At 42.5% G+C, this 21,210-nt stretch overlaps 1 protein-coding gene across 11 annotated transcripts in view; it reads right to left on the bottom strand.

The window, feature by feature from the left end:
• Positions 1 to 21,210, bottom strand: part of Foxp1 (forkhead box P1) — a 603,661-nt gene that overhangs the window by 125,063 nt on the left and 457,388 nt on the right. Inside the window, exon 1 of one of the 11 annotated variants that reach the window (XM_027428966.2) lies at positions 16,304 to 16,432. The exons of the other annotated variants lie outside the window; for them this stretch is intronic. Within the exon in view, the coding sequence (XP_027284767.1) occupies positions 16,304 to 16,360 (57 nt within the window). The 5' untranslated portion in view covers positions 16,361 to 16,432. Of the gene's footprint in view, positions 1 to 16,303; positions 16,433 to 21,210 lie in introns of those variants that run through there. 11 annotated transcript variants of the gene reach the window in all.

Below are 21,210 nucleotides of genomic sequence, written 5' to 3'. Positions count from 1 at the left end.
GATCCAGCTATTCTGACCATGTCCTAGATGCAACAAATAAGGGTCCACGTTCCCTGTCAGAGCATCAGAGACTGACAGGAAGCCATCCTAAGTTTCCTGTTGAGAGATGCCAGCCAGTATTGACAGAAGCTTACCAGCCTCCTACTGAGAGTCTGTGGTTTAGCACTTTGTCAAAACAGGATACTATTTAAATTTAAAAATTTACTGATTCAAGTTCAAAAAACCCTGCTTTGCTGTTTTTATAACCAAATTCGTGGGTGGGGAAACTCTGACCTTTTTAAAAATGTATTTTTTTTATTGGTACCTTTTATGGCTCAGAGAAGACACTATATTTAGTAGGTTAGTTTTGAGGAGGAGGGCACTGGAGCCAGATGACTATCACTTTCTATGAATTACTGTACATGTGAAATCATGGGCTCATCACATTATGCAAAAGCAACTCATGTGAAACAAACAAAAACACCTGTTTGCATACGAAAATGTTGTAAAATCTTTGTGGGGAGAAAAAGGGGAAATACACACTAAGCAAGCCACAGCATAATGAGATGTCCATGTGAATGTGTTCAATATGCAAAAGCTTTCTTTTTTTCTTTTTTAAGATAATGAGGTTAAGCCAGGACTTAAGAGTATCGTCAAGAGAGTAAAGCAGACAGGAAATGGTGGAGAACACCTGTAATCCCACCAAGTGGGAAGTGAAGACAGAAAGACTTGATTTCCAAGCCAACCTGGGCTGCAGAGTGGAACTCTAGTGTTAAAACACAACAAATAGAACCAGGAACAGCCCAGTGACAGTAGCCAATGTTCTAGAGAGCAATGTGGTTTCTGTTCATAAGTAAATGAGAAAATTAAGCTCCCTCTGCCTGGAGGCTTGCCCATTTGCTGTTCTTTCAATCTAAAGTATACTGCCCCAGAATACTCTCTTCCCCAAGGGTCATCTCTTCAGAGAGTCCTGCCAGTTTCCCAGGGGCCTGACATCACTATTGTTTCTACTTGAACTTTACCTTACCAGGATGATGTTCTATGAGAATTGATCTTGGGGGCAGGTAAAAAAAAAAAAAAAAAAAAAAAAAAAAAAAAAAAAAAAAAAAAAAAAAAAAAAAAAAAAAAAAAACTTAGTGAATAAAGACCATTCTTGTCAAGCCAGATGACATGAGTTCTAGCCCCAGGCCCCTCATGGTGGGAAGAGAGAACCAAGTCATGTAAGTTATCCTTGGACAAGAATGTGGTGACATGCCACCAACAGACAAAATAAATAATGAATAAATGTTAAGAATAATTTTTTAAGAGAATATAATCCTGGGCTGGGGAGATAACTAAGATAAGAAACTGCTTGCCTTGCAAACTTGAGGACTGAGTTAGAGCCAGGAGCCATATTTAAAAGCCAGTAGTATGTTCTTACTATCCCAGTACTAGGGAGGAGGAAACATATTCCTGGGGCTCCTGGGGCCAAATCTGTTAAGTCCAAGGCCCCAAAGAAAGACCCTGCCTCAAATTCGCAAAGTAAACAGATTTCCAAGGAATGACAGCTGAGGCTGTCCTCTGGCTCCCTACAAGAATATAATGTCCCCAAGTCCAGGAACCCTGTCCATCTTATCTGTAGCTTACCCTAGGCTCCTGGTAGAAGGATTAGACCAGCAGCTACCCAACAATTCCTTAGAGAATAAGTAGGGAATCTCATTACTATTCCCATGAAGTGACTTAGGGGACCCAAGTGTTTTTCACCTTCTACTTTTCTACATAAGAACTGACATTGGCAAGACACTAAACAAAACATTTGCCTAAGAGGTAGCAAGACACACTTGCCTATTTTGCAGTAGCCACTCTGGGGCTATCTTGGAAGATCTCAGAGTTTTGAGAATAAGTATATAACCTCTGATAAAAAAACACCACAGAACCATGGAAAATTTAAGAAAGAAATCCAAGCCACCAAATATCTTGGCACAATGTACCTCTTCTTTGGTCAATCCTTCTTGTTAGTAACAGGCAAATCTTTCAATGAGGAACACAATGCTTGGCCAATAGCCTTGAACCAGCAGTGCTCACTCAGGGCTTGGGTCACATGTGTGTCATTAGCTTTGTTTTCTATCACAGATGAGAGAAGCAAAGCATTACAAGCTATAACAATCGCTCATGCGGTGACTCAAAATAAGGCTGGTAAGGTTGGAATTGGTGACCCAGACTTCAAGACAGAGCTACTCTCCATGTGAGCAACATGTGGTGACAATATGGCCATGGGAGTGGCTTGCAAACTATGATAGTGTGGGCACATGTCTTCCAAAGGCCAATATGTTAGGGCTTGGTCCTAAGCTTGGTACTACTTGGAGTTGATGGATACTTATGAGGTGAGGCCTAAGTGCTAGGTCATTGGCCCTAGAAGGGGACTGTGGGATACTCATCTCCCTCCCTTCTCACTTCTCAGTCATGGGATAGATGGCTTGCTTTGTCACAGACTACCATGATGGGCTCACAGGTCCCAAAGCAATGGTATTCCCCAAATTTTGGATGAAACTTTCACAACTCTGAAACCTCCTCCCCATTTTTTGTTTGTTTTCTGGTTTCAGTTAGGGGCACACTATGTGACCCTGGCTGGCCTGGAACTCACTATGTAGACCAAGCTGACTTCAAACTCACAGAGATCTGCCTGCCTCTGTCACCTGGGTGATGGTATGAAGTGTATGCTGTATCACACTACACTCCTCTCTCTTTATGTTAGTTAGCTTAAGAACTCCTCATATAAAAGAGAGCTAACAGTCACAGAAAGCCTGAGCTACAACAGGGGAGGCAAGATGCTGCTCTTTGAAATCAGGTAAGCATCACAACAGAGAGGTCCACAATCATCACACCATGGATAGCTGGGGTCTTTTACCAAAGGCCATGGGATGAGCCATTTCAGAAGTGGGAGATCCTGTTCCCTAGTCACTCACACCTCAGTCTTAACTATCCTGTAATCTCAAGACAGATTCTGAGCCAGAACCACCCAGAGAAGTTAATCCCAAGTCTCAGATCCACAGGACTGTGCAAAATACTGTTGGCGTTGTTATTATAAGAATTAAGGTCTGTGATAACTAACAAAGTATCGGAACCTCCTAACAGAGTGTGGGTGGACCACCTAGCTACAGTAAATTCCCTGGCTTGAGAACTACCCACCTGTTACTCCATTCTTGCCATAGTGGATCAGCACTACACACAGATAGAAAATCTGAGTTCCAGCTCTCACAAGGGCAGCTAGGAAAAGACACAATATGTGACACCAGGGTGCACAGCCACAGATGATGAAGAATAAATAAAGGCTGGCCTGATAAATAACAAATACATAAATAATTTCCTGAAGCCTCAAGATTGTAGGTGTGTTTGCAGAAAAAAAACATAAAACAAAACCTCATGGATGAGATAAGGGGGACAGACCTGCTCCAGCCTGCAGCAAGGAGGGGAAAGAAGCCACAACATATTCTTCAGGGCCAGACTGTGGGAGCTATGAAAGCTGCTCTGATTTTATTTTACTGTTGTGATTCTGGAGAAGCTGCAGAATTGCAATTTAATTGGAAATTTCCAGGTTTCTTAACCTTTACAACAAACCCTCACAAGTGCTAACTACTGTGTGTACAAGCAAAATGGTCTAGCCTGTGGGTCCATTCATTTGTAATCACTAAGAGGGAAGCAATTACTCAGCCTGGAATCTCTCAGCTGCTTTATTCTCATTATAAAATAAATATCAAAATCCACATGTCCCCCAAGCAATTCCACTTCTTAAACGTCTTTTACATTTTTTTTTCTGGAAAGTTCCATGTTTTGTTTTATACACACAGTATTGTCTTGTGTGTATCAAAGCTGTCGCAATGGTTGTTATGGAACATGTGCCCTGTGTTCATAAATGAAGTAAATAATGTAGTAATGCGGAAGTGAAAGAAGCAATGTCCTGCAGGTGCGAAGAGAACTCCCTGAAGGGGAAAATGTCACAGGGCAGCGAAGAGTGACACTTCACTCAGTTCCCAAGAAAAGCCAGTCAACTCTGACTAGATGGCCTGAGAAAAGAGGTCTGTAGTCCGTGTTTCCCTTCCACACACAATAAGGCCCCAGAAAAGTAGAAGGTAAGAGAAAAATCAGATCAGCCCCTCGTCCTCAGCTGTATGTAAGGAAAAAAAAACCAGGCATACAGTTTACTCCTCGGGAGGGGTATGAGGGGACAGCCACCTCAAATGTGACCTGCACCCTCACAGGAAGGAAGGGCTATGAAAGGCAGAGGAACCACCCATGTAGGCAGGTTTTCTTTGGTTGTATGATCTCCAATTTATCAGGCATATTCGAATGACCTGGACATGGTAACAGAGTAACTGACTCTGAGATGCATGTCAGGGTGGGCTGCTGGCCCACATCCCAATTGCGAAGAGTTTCACATTGTATGACATTCCACTTCTGGTGTAGCTTGGTGAAGTATGTCACCCACAATTAACACCCTAAGGATTCCCAGAGCATCAGGTGCTTAAGAAAGTAATGTTTTGAGTGCCATGTGCTTATTTGTACGTCTGAATGCATGGATGTGCACGCGCCTGTGTGTGTGTGTGTGTGTGTGTGTGTGTGTGTGTGTGTGTTGTGTGTGTGTGTGTGTGTGTGTGTGTGTGTGTGAGAGAGAGAGAGAGAGAGAGAGAGAGAGAGAGAGAGAGAGAGAGAGAGAGATTAGTCTGGATTAATCCTCCAATGTAAGACAATGGGTAGGTTTATCTACCTCAGAGAATCTCAAAAAAAAAAAGGGGGGGGTGGGGACCCTTGGACAGAGTCCCTTGGCTTAGTAAGTAACAACTCCTGAATTTAGGTAGCTCTGACTCTTACAGTAAACATTACCACCTCATCAGCACCCCAAATCAAAAAGGACAATTCAGTCAACATATTTAACCAATGAACTTAGTGCCATGGTTATATGGTTATTATCCTTAAAATATATAAATGTAAAATAACCATCAGTTATTAACTGTACATCTTTTTCTAAATGGAAATAAAAATTATCAATTTGATCACCATTAATAAAAGATCAGCAACCCTTCCTTTGAGGGGAACAGATGTTAAGAACCATAGCTATGAATACTTAGAAGAAAAAGCAAAAGAACTCAGGCAGATGGTGGTGGTGGCAGAGGTGACAGGACAGGGATCAGTCTCTCTGGGGAACTGAAGTATAGTATGGGTGGAAACTTGAGCCCGATACCCTCTTCTGAGTGAGGGGAGGCTGCCCTCAGATGGAAGGCAAAGATTTAAAGACTTTTTTCTTAGTAAGAGAGGGTACTTTTCAAATTTTCTTTTGAAGTTCTTATTTCCATCTTCAATCTGCACAAATAAAAATAATTGTCAGCTTTTCAAAGGGTCCTTGTGGTTCACCATGGAGGAAGAGGTTTGGCTTGCTTTCCACAGCTTTCAAGTTTTTTTCTTATTTGGAGGGAAAATTTGAGCCCCTGGGGAGAAAATGGAGATAGTAGACATTCTCAGAGCCTCCAGAAACATTGTCTGTGCTGAGAACAATACAGTAAATGAGGAGTAGAGGGAAGTCCACGTGGGAAGGGGCGAGACAGAGACGCTTCAGAGTTGCATGGAGAAGGAAGCCACATCAGAAGAGAAGACTTCAGGCTAGAAGTGTCTCGCATTTGTCTAGCACATGTGAGGCCCTAGGTTCAATACCCCCAAAAGAGGCCTCCCCACCCCATCTTTCAGCAGAAGGACTTAATTATCACATTGTTTAAAAGGCAAAAAAAAAATATTCAAGAACAGCACTGTCCCATAGAGCTTTCTACAATAACGGAAGTGTTTTCTATCTGTATTGTCCAAAAACAGTAGCTGTCAGTCACATGTGGTTATTAAAAGGTAAAAGAAAATGTGGCTGGAAAAATGGTTACGAGCACTTGCAAAGAACTGTGGTTTGGTTCCCAACATCCACATAGAGGATCACAACCATACAAAAACTCTAGTTCCAGAGGATCTGACACCCTCATCCAGTCTCTTCGGGTACCAGGCATGCACCTGATACACACACATAGATGAGGCAAAACATATACATACAGAATAATAATTGTTAAAAATATTTTAAAAATAAAAATTGACGTTTTAATTCAGCCTTTGTGCCAGCTGCATTTCAAGTGCCCTGCTTGTGTGTTTCCCCACAGCTGTCTCTATGCTAACACCCATTAGAGCGCTTGTGACATTGTAGTCAAGTTGTTTCTGCTCAGTTCAACCCTTACATGAAGGTGCCAAAATACTCAGATCTGGATGAAGGCACTGAGTGGGGGCCATATGTAGTAAGTACTTGATAAGCATAAGTGTGAGCAGGCATGGGGAGAAATGGTTTAGTGAGGGAACCACTAATCCACTGCTCTATCCTCATGTTTACTTTTACTTTGTGTGTGTGTGTGAGGGGTATGTGTGTGTGGCATGTCTGTGTATGCATGGTGTCTGTGTGTGTGTGATATGTATATGTGGTATGTCTGTGTGGCATATGTGTGTGGCATGTCTCTATGTGTGGTATCTCTGTGTGTGTGATATATACGTGTGTGTGTGTGTGTGTGTGTGTGTGTGTGTGTGTGTGTGTGTGATATGTGGTATGTGTGTGTGGCATGTCTGCCTGTGTTTGGTATGTGTATGTTGTGTGTCTGTCTGCCAATGTATGTATCTGTGGGTGGAGGGTGTATGTGTCTGTGCATGGGGTGTGTATGTGTGTGGTGTATGCATGTGGTATGTGTGTGGTATGTATATGTGTGTGTGTGTGTCTGTCTGTATATGTGGTGTGTGTCTGTCTGTATATGTGGAGGGTGTGTCTGTGGGTGGAGGGTGTATGTGTCTGTGCATGGGGTGTGTATGTGTGTGGTGTACAGGTTGTGTGTGTGGGGGGGTGCTGGGATAGAAACAAGGGTCTCAAGCAGGCTAAGCAACTGCCATAGCACTAAGCTGAGCTACATTCTTAGAGTTCAGAGGTTAAATTACACCAAATTTTAATAATAAAATTCTCAATCTTGATGATCAGTCACCATATTAATTAGAATCAAATGAGAAGAAGGTCAATAACCTTCTCATGAAGAAGAAAAAAAAAAAAAAAAAAGCTGTGTTCTTGATCTCCAAAACAATCCAGCATTGCTCCCAAGTCAACTGGTGTTTGTTTGTTTGTTTGTTTGAGAGACAAGATTTCTCTGTATTGCTTTGGAGTGTGTCCTGCAACTCGCTCTGTAGACCAGGCTGGCCTCGAACTCACAGAGATGGGCATCCGCCTGCCTCTGTCTTCTGAGTGCTAGGATTAAATACATGTGCCAACAACGTCCAGCAATTGTTTGATTTTTTAAAATGTCTCTCTTTATAAATCTATTAAGTTTCTGGTTTGCCTACATCCCTTTCCTCAAAGAAGTACCGAAGACCAAACTCTTGTGTTGAGACCACTCAATTTTGCTAAAAGCAAACAAACAAAACCAGCTGTGGCAGTAAACAAATGAATTCCTAGGCATTATCCCAATAAGCTTACTTGTAGGCAAGGGCATGTCAATTTCCAATACTTTTACTTTCCAGGAACTGTTATTATCCTCTTGATTTAACACCTAACCTTTAACAAAGTACAACTTGATTGGCTCCTCTGTCCTACTAAAGGGAAAAAGGCCCGGATTGGACCATGGGTCTGCTTAGTAATGCCTGTTCTGAATACCCGTTCTCTTATTAAGGGTTTCTTATTAAAGTTTCAGGTCATACCGTCATTGGGAGATGAGGACATTAGCAGAGGCTAGTCCCTCAGCAAGCAAGGTGAGGCATATGAAAGCTTTAGAAGCAGGTCCAAAACCCACCAGGGACCACACCAGGGTGGACTAGGTGAGGGTGCACTGGGAAGCCTCAGAAGGTATCATGAACCTTTGATTCAAACAGTTTCGTCCAGGCTCCTCTCGGCCCAAATCCTAATCTAAGTGAGAGTTTCAGCAAGGCATTAATCATGCTTTCCATCTACAGTTGCACTCTTCAATTAAGCATTAATATATTGTATTGGAAATGACACCATATGTAAAATGGTGAGGCTCCTGGAATACTTTCCCCAAGCCAGTACTCTAAATAGTGCTGTGCAAACACTGAACTATTAATTTACCTTCTTTCTTTTTTGGGGGGGTGTTTTGAGACAGGGTTTCTCTGTGTTAACAGAGCCCTGGCTGTCCTGGAACTCAATCTGTCCTCGAACTCTAAGAGATCAACCTGCCTCTGCCTCATGAGTGTTGGGATTAAAGCATGGTGTGCCACCATGCTTGGCTTGAATGACTTATTTTCAAATTTATCTGTGTATAATTTTAAAATTGCAGCTCTCAAAATTGTCTCTGAAATGTCTGACCTTCTGCCAATAATTCAATAGATAAGACATATATACATAAATGTATGTATATTTACACATAGATCATATAATCTCTCTCTTTGGTAGAACTCCAACTGGAAAACTGTGTGGCTAAAGAGATACAAAGGAAAGATTAGCTGCTTGCTGTTAGACTGTGGGCATTCTGGCCTCACACACCCTGTGCTACTTTAAGGGACCATCATCCTAACCACTACATGGATCTCATGGGATTTACCACTGAACAATGCTATTACTTGTATCTGCTCATTTCAAAAACTTTAAAACCAAAGTGGAAGACTAAAGAAGCTTTTAATAGAAACAAACATACAGATTAGAGTTATCTTACCCAATACCAATATAGCAGAAGTCAAGAGCCCTGGTATGTCTTCCTGGCTCTGTGGTGCTGTTTTGTGCTTTTTCTTCCTGAATTTTGCACAATGAGGAGAGCAGGCTTTTGTTTATGGAGCATGGGCAGAAGGAAAGTCCTGGACAAACACAGAGTCTGCACTGCAAACAGCACTCAAGTTCCCCATTGACATATGCCTTACACTAGCAGCCAGGTGTGACACTGAGATGTGGGTCAGCCTCAACACTTACCTGAAAGGTATCCAAAAATTCAGTCAGAAAATCAGGTAAGTGATTTTTATCAAGACACAGTAGTCCCCAACTTGGTAGGATTAAGAATAATGCCAAATTAGAGAGAGAGAGAGAGAGAGAGAGAGAGAGAGAGAGAGAGAGAGAGAGAGAGAGAGAGAGAGAGCATACATACATCATAAAACTATGGGGCATAGAGACTAAATCCAAAGCAGAAATGCATGAGGGCATAGAAAGGAAGAGATGCCTTATATTATGTATATCCCAACCTGACTCCTCTAACAGGACTCCAAGCACTCTCCTTAGATGTCACTTCAGGGGCTTCTTAGTGTGGCAGTGGGGTGGGGGGGGGGAGAAGGGGATGACTACTAGACTCTTACATGGTATACTGAGTTTCCTGTTACACATAGAAAAATTGCTCAAGATTCTCTTCCAGGAGACACAGCTCAGTGTCCTGTGACTTTAAGAAGTGTTGGGTCCTGGGGCTTGGGGGTGATAACTATTTATTCTGCTGTGCTCCCAGGATTGAATGCCACTGACTAGTCATTTGCAGACATGAAACTGAGACCTGGAGGTAAGACACTTTATTGAAATCAGACATGCTTGGTTTCAAAATGCAAACAATGGAGGGAAATTCCACAAGCACATGACCAGGCACTTCAAGACGCCTCTCATGGTGAAGCAACGACACTTCACCAACTCAAGGGGGAGCCATTCCTACCTCAGACATCCTAGGCTTAGATAGTGAAGTATTTTCTGGCAGATGGCAGTAGATTCTTTCATTGTCATAAAGTCAGGTACATTATGAAGCTATTATGAAAGATGACAGTCCTGACAGAGTGATTTCGTCTGGATTCTTACTATGTGGTATGGGCTATTAGTTGCCCTGCCATCCAAGGTCATTTCCCTGCAACTCAAGAGATGAGAGAAGAATTGCTACTACCACACCTGCACCAACTGCAGTGTATACACAGAGCTTAGAAGACAGGAAGCAGGGAATGTGGGGTCTAGCAGCCCCCCTGAGAAGGTGGGGGCAAGATGCCTTTTCCTCCAAGCATGCCGGGACCCCACTCTATAGTAGTTAACGGGGTATAGTGATTAATTATTGCCAACTTAACAGCATCTAGAATCCTTTGGGAGATAAACCTCTGGGTATATCTAAGAGGGATTTCCTAGACGGTGTTAAATGAACTGGGAAGACACATCCTAATGGGGTAGGTATGGTAAGTGGGCACCATTCCGTGGGCTGGCATGCTGGATATGAATTAAAAAGCAGAAGCACGCTGAACACCACCAGTCATCTCTCTGCTTCCTGACCGTACAAGTGGCCATCAGCTCCTGCTTTCTCAGTCATGACAGAATCTAGTCCCTGGAACTGTGAGCCCAAATTGTTAGGTATTTGATTACAGCACTAAGAAAACTTACTAATGCATGGAACTCCGTGATGCTGCTGGACTTCTGTCTTTAGTAACTCTCCTCCAAGTTGTCGAAAGGAATGGTCAGTGAATAATAGCCCAAATCTGGCCAACCACCTGTATTTGTATGGCCTGGGAGCAAATAGTTGCTTTTATATTGTTAAGCAATTGGGGGTGGGGGTGGGGGAACCATACAAAAATGGAGTATTCCACGACATGTGAAAATCTGAAATTCAAACTTCAGTGCCCACAAGTGTGCTGGAGTACAGCCACGTTCATTCATTTCTGTATTGTCTGTTCCTGTTTTAACATGACAACAGCACAGTGAGTAGTTGCCATAGAGACAGTATGGCCACAAAGCCAAAAATATTCACTATCTGGTCCTCTACAGAGAAAGATGGCTGACCCCTGGTCTAAAGAAAGAAAGGAGTTACTCTCAAAGCAAATTCTATTTTTGCAGAGATCATGAGACATTCCAAGCAATATGGCAGGTGTAAGAGTTTATATATACAAACTTGAAACTGAGACGAGGGGCAAGGTCAACTTCGTCACCCAGACCCCTTGACTGCACCATGAAATGCCATCAATCAATGTGTGCCGGACAGAACTGGGAAAGGGCTCAGTAGAAATTTTAGCACACAAACCACTGACACAATCCAGGGGTGTAACAGGACCCCGGTGATGTCATATGATAAAGGAGATTTCTCTGGAGGTTTCTACATGGCATTGAGCTGGAGAATTTCCAAGAAATTGAATTTCTAAAGTGCCATCCTTGACGCTTCAAAATAATTCCACCCAAGCACCAAGCCTCCTTGAAGAAAACATTGTCTTTTCAGTGACCCTTGTCACTGAGTGTCGTCCTCAAAGACATAAATTGGAAGCTATTTTCTTTCCAGCGAGACAGACTAAATCCAGGATGTAGATTTTCCAATTAGGCTCTCTTTAAACATCTGTTGGTAGGCTGCATTTAACATTAGTTATTTGAGCAAAGCACAATTTGATTAGACTGTCTGAAACTAAGCCAAAGTCTGCAAAATAATAGCTCAATTAAATTCTGTTTTGCTTGCATTTGTCTTAGATTTTCCTGAGTGTGATACTATTCCAAATAGTCAAGTAAACCAATTCTTTTCAAAATGAGAGATTTAGGTGTATTTTCCATCCGCCCTCCATGTATATTTAATAATCTTTCCCATCTTTGCTATGCTTCATTGAACTTAATCTTGACACCAAATACATTTCCGTATTTTGCCTTTAGTCTCCTTTAATTTTCTATGCTTATGAATTAAAGTTCTCTGCCATTATTATACCTAAACAGATTAGCAAATTTATAAAAGCAGGCAGAGGGCATTAGGGCAGCCTACCCTCAGTGACAAGGTTCCCTTAGTTTTCCCTCCCTACCCAACATGCATTTCACTAATTTGAGGTCCAATTCAGGGAGGACAGCCTTTAGAGTCTTTTAATGATGTTTATGGTCTTGAAACATTGCTGGAGGATTAAGAACCTGAGACTGGTACGCATCCTCATTATCGAAAGCAGTTTATCAATTTACCTTTCTTTTAGCTTATACATCTCAAGCATTCATTTACTCATTCACTAGTTCCTCACTCATCCATTCACTCTCTCATTGACTAACTCATCCTTTTCTCATTTAGCAACTCATTCATGAAAGAAGCACCTACAGAACAGACTGTGAAGATGGCTCAGTTGGTCAACTGCTTGCTATACAAGAATGGGGACCTGAGTTTGACCTCCTGAATCCATAAAAAAAAAAAAAAAAAAAAAAGCCATGTGTGATGGCATGTGCTTGCAATCCCAGTACCAGGGAGGCACAGACACACAGATCTTTGTGGTTCACTGGCCAGTCAGCTTGGACTACTTGGTGAGTTCTAGGCCAGTGAAAGACAAATATCTTCACCCAGGGAAAGACTCCCAAGGTTGATCTCTGACTTCCACATGCTCATACACACACACACACACACACACACACACACACACACACACACACACACACACACACACACGAAGCTTGTGCAGATTGTCTAACTCCTTATAGGCATGGTCAGGAGTGAGTAGGAGGTTAAGATTTCAAATTATCAACTTATCAACTCTCCTTGCCTTTGAAGACTACCTAGCATAAGAAAAGGGACACCACGATGGATAGTATGATGCTCATTCATGGATAATATAACATATTGGAGGAACTAGCCCATCACAACAGGGCCAGCAACAGAAATCGCTTCCCATTCAGTATTGATGAACTACCTAAAAGACTCAACTTACAGGAAATAAAGGTTGATTGAGCCTCTTGGTTTCAGAAGTCAATGGGTGCTTTGAGGGCTGTGGTGAGGCACCTCAACATGGCAGAATCCTGTGGTCTGGGAAAGTCACTCACCAATAGATGCCAGGAAGAAAGTAGGGGTGCCCCAATACTGCCTTCAAGAGTATGCCCCTAACTTAGTACTTACTCTTAAATGCCACAATATCTCCCAAGCACATTATCAGTCTTTAAAAACAGGAGCTTTGGGGTGGGTGGGAAGTTACAACTCAAGCTAAAAAATACCAGGACCAAAGATGACGGACCACCTGCATAATTACCTATTACCCTTTGTCCAAGAGACTTACAAGCATTAACTCAGCAGATATTAACACGACCCAGGTATAGGAGCTATGATCGTTTTGATTCTCACATGGGAGGTTTGAGGTTTTCATCAGATATATCTACCTGTCAGTATACAGCAAAGACTGTTCCCAAGATACCTCCCAAACATCTATCTGGGTGGTGGTCAATAACAAGCAAACTGAAACATGTAATCTGGAGTCTTGCAAGTAGCTGTTTTCTCTTTAAAACACAATTATGAGAAGACTTCTCTCTTCTGAGAACTTACTGTTTCTCAAGCCCAGTGTGAGCTACTTTCAGGCATTAATCACTTAGCCTTCAAAATTACCTTTAGGTAGGCAGGGTAACCAGACACATTCTCTAGATGAGAAAACGGAAATAAGGAGAGGTTTCTTTTCAAGGGCCACACAGGAATAACATGCTATCAGGACTTGATTTGTCAGTCTGACACTGGGAGTCATGCTATTAATAGTATCATGATTCAACCTCCTCCCTTCCATATTGATTTGGACACGTGAATTTCCAAAACACCATCCTGCACAGTTAATGTAGCTAAGGGACAAAGCATACCTCAGATCTGACAATAAAGAGATACAGTGCTGGAGACAAACAGAATTTACCCAGTATCCTGCAAGGATGGTGGAGAAACATACAAAGTGTATATTTAACTTGGGGTGGGATTTCCATAACTACCAAGGAAAAGTTTAAGCTTCTCAAACAAAAATCAAGTACTTTTCCACTTTGGTGCATTTTTCAGTTGCCAGTCAATCCTGGTAAACAGACCACTGCTTCTAACATTGGTGCCCTGGGCAGACATGGGTAGTCAATTACTGAGTCTAATCTGGACCCACAATCTCTTAAACAGCACTGGCAGACACACACTCGAGCACACACACACACACACACACACACACCCCAACACCAACACTATTAAACTGGTGGATCCAAGAGAATTTCTCTGCTCTGCATAATTCCATGCAGCTTACTATTATTACTTTTGTTTCTAGACTAAGTAACAATCCATTTGTGTTATTAAATAAAAAAACATACCAGACATAATTGTATTGCTGTCTTACTAAGAATGGTTTCATTACATCTGAAAAGTGGCTATTCTTGAACATACAAGGGAATGTGTAGCTTGTGTGTCCTACAGCCAGGGACTGAGAAGAAATCCACTACACAGCATCCATAGATTAACTAATGAAAAGGAAGCTTGAGACACAGGGCAGTGTATAGAGAAAGGGGAGGAAGGAGAGAGGGCTCAAGTCATGGGGCACACCTTCTCTTTCTGAAAAAAAAAAGGAGACAAAGATATTCTCTTGAAATGTAAAACATAATTTATCACCACGTTTAATTATTCTAAACAGGAGGTAATGGGGCAGGTGATCACTGCAGTTCTATATATTTTTTGAACTTATAAATGTTATCATGAGGACTAATCCCAGCACTGGGAAGGCAGAGGCAGTTGGATTTCTAAGCTCGAGGCCAACCTGGTCTACATAGTGAGAGTGAATTCCATGACAGCCAAGGATACACAGAGAATATCTCTCTCTCTCTCTCTCTCTCTCTCTCTCTCTCTCTCTCTCTCTCTCTCTCTCTCATATATATATATATGAATATGAATATATACATACATACATACATACATATATATATATATATATATATATATATATCCAAATTTTTGTGCCTCTCCCATTTTTCCCTGCAAGGCTATAACCATGTTATCAAGGCTCCTACTTTACTGCAGAGCTAAGGGAAGGCAGAATTTGGACTTGGTCTGACTGATAAGGGGCACCACTGAAGTTCTGAAGGGCAGTGGGTATGGTGTATACAAAATGGTTTAGAACAATATGTGGAACATGAAATACTTATGAAGGACAGAAGGTGCTTCAGGTCTGGGGGCTATGGTGCAAGAAGGATGTGAAACCCTTGCCTAGATCCATGCATATGTATCTGAACAACTAGCCCCAGAACATAGTGACAGCAGGGAACACAGAGCAGGAACAGAAGAGACTGGCGGAAGGAAAGATGGCAGTTGCGACTACAAATGCAGAGAAGGTGAGAAGGTAGTCAAGGACAACACCAGCCCTGCTGACTAATACGATCAGAGACAGGGCCATCTGCCTGGAGACAAACCGGCGTGAGGACCGGAGGTAGCAAAGAGCAGCTTCCATGGGTTTGGGGTCATTGATGCATTTCTGATGAAAGAAAGATGGGGACACCCTGTAGGGGGCTCAGTAATGGGTTCTAGAAGAGAACTGGAAAGAAAAGAAAAAGGTACCAAATCCAGAAGCTCCAATCTGAAGAAGTTTAAAAGCCAGCTCCACCCCCAAATACAAGGTAGCCAAAGTACTAGCAGTACTAGAATGGGATAGAATGGAGACAATTCAGAATTCAGTGGCACTATTCAGGAGGAGAAAGCCAGATTTGGAGGGTAGGGATAAGAAAAATGAGGGAAAAAAAAAAAAACCAAAATACAAAAGCTAAAGCAGTCCACAGAATATTCTGGTTCTAAACGTTCAGCAGCCATAGAAAGTAGAAGAGAGTGGTTGAGAAGGTGTGAGCCACCCAAAGGTTTTGAACTACCCATTTAAAATCCACATTTACCAGGAATCCCAGTAAATGTTGGGCTTTGTCGGCCTGAATATTTACCAGCATAATTCACTAGGCTGTAACGAAAAAGGACAAGGGCTGGTGCTCTTTGCCCAGTTGAGTCCTGGCGGCTTTAAAACTCTACTACTTAAGTAGTTAAAAATCTGTTCTTTTGATGAGGGGGGCAAGCTATGAATAGAAGGCAGCAACCCAGGCCCTTCAAAAACAATGAGTGGTTGGTCTCTGTAATTTACTGGGCAATAATTTCAAACTCAAACAATCCCAATAGCAAGGAGACTGAAGTCTAGCAAAAGTTCAAAATGGGATATGTTCTCTTTAAAATCTTGAGAACAACTAAATATGACAACCATCTGATGTATGAAAATTATTCACAACCAAAAACAGACAGTCTGGAAATAGCCGGGATGACTTCATTTAGACAGAATTACCCAAATCTGTTTCTAATATACACAGTACACATAATAAATTTTTACAATATGACAAGCAAAACAAACTTAATAAAAGTTCCCGATCTTTTGTTACACAAGCATGCTATATCCATGGTATGTTTATAATAGTTTGCTCATGATATCACAACTCGGTAACAAAGGCGTAGGCAATACAAAAACAGTTACTAGGCATGACATCAGCTCACAACTACCGTAATTACATCGAAACACAAATTTCCCAAACTGTACATTTTCCAAACTGCTTCTCAATTTCAACGGCTGCGTTTAGACAATTACTTACAGAGTGGTCTGCAGGCTTTGAGTAATACTCGGCTTTCTTCTCTTTCCCAAGCGTCATTTCCCTTTAGAAAGTGCATATTTCAATTACAGGCGCTATTTTTCAGACATGCCCATAAACACATGTCCAAATTAGGAGACCATGTGGTCTGGTGGTTAGGGGGAGCACCAGGCGTCAGCCACGCCCATTCTGTTCCCTTCTCTGTGCCTGCCAGCCGTGCCCAGGAGACGCTCCAGGCAGCTTTAAAACGATGCAGATTATATTGCCAGATGATGTGGGCGGGAGTCCTGGATGGGTCACTTATCAGGTTCATGGCCTCTGGCAAGATCACTCTTCTGCACTACTTTCCTCATTGGGAGATGGGAAGAGTGAGGGCTTCGGAAATGATTAGTCAAGGGTCTGTTATGAGGACCCGAGTTCAGATCCTTAGGACCTAAGTAAAACCTGGGCATTGTGGAGCTCTTGGGCCTCTGTATAGCGGGAAGCAATAGACAAGATCATCCCTGAGGCAGTGCAGTCTAATTAGTGAGGTCCACGTTTACTGAGAGACCCTGTCTCAACAAATAAAGTGGGAGGGCTGGAGAGAGGGCTCAGTGGTTAAAAACACCTGCCGCTCTTCCAGAGGCCCTGACACCTGCCACTCTGCCAGAAGCCCTGAACTCAGTTCCCAGCATGCACATCACAGTGCCTCACAACCTTCTGCTAGGGAATCTGATGCTTGGCCGCCCCACCCATGCGACACACTCTCAGACACACATAGACATGTAAATAAAAACAAATAAACAAAGTAAGGTGGAAAGTGGATGAGGAAGATATCCCAACACAGATCTCTGACCTCCACATGCACTCACATACCTGTGATCAAGCAGGTACACAAGTATATGACAGAGACGGTGCTAAACCCCCCACAGAGCCACTGTCGAGTAGCTGCCTACCGGGAAGCTCTGCATAACCCCTCAGTGTTTATTTTCATTATGGTTATCGTTCTGGACAGATGTCTGTCTGAAAAGCTAGCTTAACTGAACTTGACCCACGGCATAACTCTTCTGAGGTCAGGGCAGGGTGGTGTCTTGATCACAGGATCTGGACAGAGTGACTTTCAAGTCACTACAGTTTGAAAAGCATGAATGCATGCATGAAGGATTACATTCACTACTTTCAGAAGTGAAAAATATGATCTGGGCTTCATGCTCTCTAATTGCTTTCATGTTCTTACAGCTCACGCCGACGAGACTGTGAACCCACTGAAATGACCAGCTAAGGGGAAAGACTGCCATGCCCACAATCTCAGGAGGGACTTCTCCAAGGATCAAAGTCTATGCACCCATGCCATATGTGTGACCTCTGCCTTACTGTGTTTTCGGGTCAGCTGGCTTTCCTGACCAGGCAGGGTGCCAGGGGAACACGACTACTCCCATTGTCGTTTCTAGTCCATGGTGTTGCACTGAATGCTGTTATTCTAGGCTTCAGGAAATTTTCTAACCACTGGACAGGGTCCAAGGCTGTGTGCTAATAAGTTTCAGACTGGAGGACCTCACTGGGCATGTGTCAGAAAAGTGTCACAGTGTACAGGGAGCTGGGATCAGGGAAGAAAAGTCTCTCTCTCTCTCTCTCTCTCTCTCTCTCTCTCTCTCTCTCTCTCTCTCTCTCTCTCTCTCTCCCTCCCTCCTCTCTCTCCCTCCTCTCTCTCTCTTCTCTCTCTCTCTCTCTCTCTCTCTCACACACACACACACACACACACACACACACACACACACACACGAGGAGAGAGAGAGAGAAATAAAGAAAAACCAGAAACCAGTAGTTAACAAATACTGGCTGCTCAAACTGACAGGGAACGTCACTGACCTCTGCACTTCATCAGAAATTCTTGCAGACTTACAAAATAAAGGAGTTCGCTTTTATCGCACACTGAGAGGCTCATATGGAAAAATGGAAAACACTACATCACTTGACCTCAGCATGCCCCCTTTTCAACCACAGACGAATACTGTGTACAAAAATCCTAAATCAACTTAAGATGTTCCAACAACACCAACCAAAAAGCCTTAATTTTCTGCATTAGACTTGATGATTACTATTTTGGGTTTTGCCAGTTTGCTTAGAAGGATTACACAGGAAAGAGACGTGTAATTCCGGGAAGGGTGTTTTATCACTTTGCAAGTAATGCTAACGTGGTGACCTCTGATGAGGGGGGTATGGAGGTGGGGTTGGAAGGCTCATCCTGAGTGACACCCAGAGTAAGCCTGGCTCACTAGGGTGGGAAAGTCACTCACCACTGAATCACCGTTATTTGCTTACATTAGCAGAACATTAAAACAGATTTTAAACAACATAAAGGCACTCTAGCCGGCTGCTTGGTGAGTCATTTTAATGGGGAACCAAGTGTTTTTCTCCCCGTAAGATTTCATAAGGAGATTTCATAAGGAGATTCTCACTGAGTTACCATAGGGGACTTGCATTTGGTCTATTTAGTTCTTTTTACAAAAATAAGTACTTATTTTTATCTGTGAGGGCATTTTACCTGCATGTATATCTGTACACCACATGCACACAATGCCCACAGAGGCCAGAGGAGGGCTCTGGGTCCCTTGGAATTGGAGTTACAGATGGTTGTTAGACATCATGAAGGTGCTGGAGGTTGACCTGGGTCCTCTGGAAGAACAGCCCACACTCTTAAGCACTGAGTCATCTCTTCAGCCCCTCTGGTCTATTTAAGAACCACTTCTTGAGCGAATCTGAGTCACGGAACTTTGGCTAGTAAGAACACACACACACACACACACACACACACACACACACAGACACACACACACACACACACACACACACACACACACACACACACACGGAGAGGGGGGCGGAGCACAAACACACACGAATACACCCCATCTCCACACTTAGTACTTGGGACTTTAAAATCCAACCCTTTCACATCCTCTAACTGTCATCAAGTTTTTTCAGTCAATGTCTATAAAATTGATTGCTTGTAGCTCTGAGTTCTGTTCAACACATGGAATCAATATAATTTAAAGTATTTTCAATGAGGGTGGAAGGAGATAGAGAAACCCAGGAAGCCTCTACAGAATTTGGGCTATGCGGGTATGGAGGGGAAGAAACCAGAAGGCAAAGGAAATGACCTGAACATTGTAGGATGCTGGAAACCGACAAAAACTCCAAATAATTAACTCTAAACCTCACTGTAATGCCGACTGACATATCCTCCTGTCAGGTATGAATGATGGTTCTGGAACATTAATACATCCATTAAATTCTAGCTCCCTGGCCTTAAAATACACTGTGGCTGGTGCACAGGCATCTCCACAGCTTTGCTGTATTCCTATACCTGGGGTCCACAGATGACACAGTTGTTGAGAAGCCTCATACCTCCACCCAATCTGTTGTTTTCACAAGTTTAATCTAGGTATGAAGTCACTGCTTGTGGAATCACATGGAGTCAACGTCTTCAACTCAGCTGTGTATCGAAGAAGCCTCTATGGGTGGTGACACACTCCCATGATGCTTAGCAACTACACCGGGCTCCAACTCCCTGTCTGTAATACTGCAAAATACGCTTGTTTCTTTTGTTCCCCTCACCCCCTTCCTGAAGCACAAGTAGATGACCAGCAAGGGTCCGACAGTGTTATTCCTAATTACCTTTTTTTTTTTCACTCTTGATCCTGTGGCTCTCATAATTAGTTACCTGGGGCTGCAATCCAATTTGAAGTGATGACAAGAAAGTGATCCATGAAAAAGTAATAAGTTAAATCCAATTTCAGCCTTCCTCTAATTAAATGCACATGGAACTAATGACTCCAACCCCAGCATTTCAGTGATAATGGTAATTAGCGAGGTGGGAGTCACTCTCTTTTTCAACACTGGAGGTGGAAACCACAAGGTAAAATGGTAGGAACACTCTTAATTACATGTGTCATTTTGTCAGCAATTTACACATTTTTGACCAGTCAAGTATGTTTTTTCCCTTGCCCCTCTCCACCTCCTAGCCTGTGCAGTGATTATAACACAGTATTCCATGTTCCAACACACATAAGCTCAGAGGAGCAATCAGCCTTGGGGAAAAGGAATCATCCTTCTTCATTGCTGCTCACTGCCCTGATGATCACACACACATACAGACACGCATAGGCACAGGAAGACACACATGCAAGTGTTTGTATGCAAAAAGATGCACATAGAGCTGCAATTAGGAAATTAAGCAGATCTAAGCCCCCCATCCACAGAAGTCAGATCTTTACAGTGGAATTAGTTTTATTGGTTTGGCTTTTTGTTTATAATATGGAAATGTAATGATTTGCTTACTTATGGAAACTATGACATTCGGTGGTGGCTAAGAGAATATACACGGAAGAGGAGGCAGCTCGTAACCTCTCGTAGAACACTGGTGTTCTGCCCATTACAGAGATGCTGGCTGTAGGCATTGCTCACTTGAACATTAAGGGATATAATTTAATAACCTGAGTCACCTACTTTCCTAACCCAGACACACACACACACACACACACACACACACACACACCAAAAAAAAAAAAAATTAATGGGCTGGTATTCCTTGACTGTTGCATCTCACTAGTACAACAGAAAACTGAAGTCTCCTTTAAGGATTTCCCCTTAGCAACTTATTCCTTAGTGAGTGGCACAGAAATGATTTGACATACTATGTGGCATTAACCCAATGCAAAACAAAACAAAACAAAACAAAAACCTCGCTGCCTAAAGCACATTTAAAATAACTGCAAATAAAAAAAAAATGACTAACAAAACCAGACACCTGTTGCATCTTGTGTTTTAACCTCAAAGCTGGACGCTGAGTCAAAATCTAGTAGTCACCATAGGTTTCACTACTGATTTTTCCAGTGTGGATGGGAGGTAATCTCCTGGGTCAGGGGCTT

Source organism: Cricetulus griseus, chromosome 8 (genome assembly GCF_003668045.3).
Source record: "Cricetulus griseus strain 17A/GY chromosome 8, alternate assembly CriGri-PICRH-1.0, whole genome shotgun sequence".
In the NCBI taxonomy this organism is placed as follows: domain Eukaryota; kingdom Metazoa; phylum Chordata; class Mammalia; order Rodentia; family Cricetidae; genus Cricetulus; species Cricetulus griseus.
The sequence above is the reverse complement of the archived record's forward strand: the minus strand, read 5'-3'. Positions and strand labels throughout refer to the sequence as shown.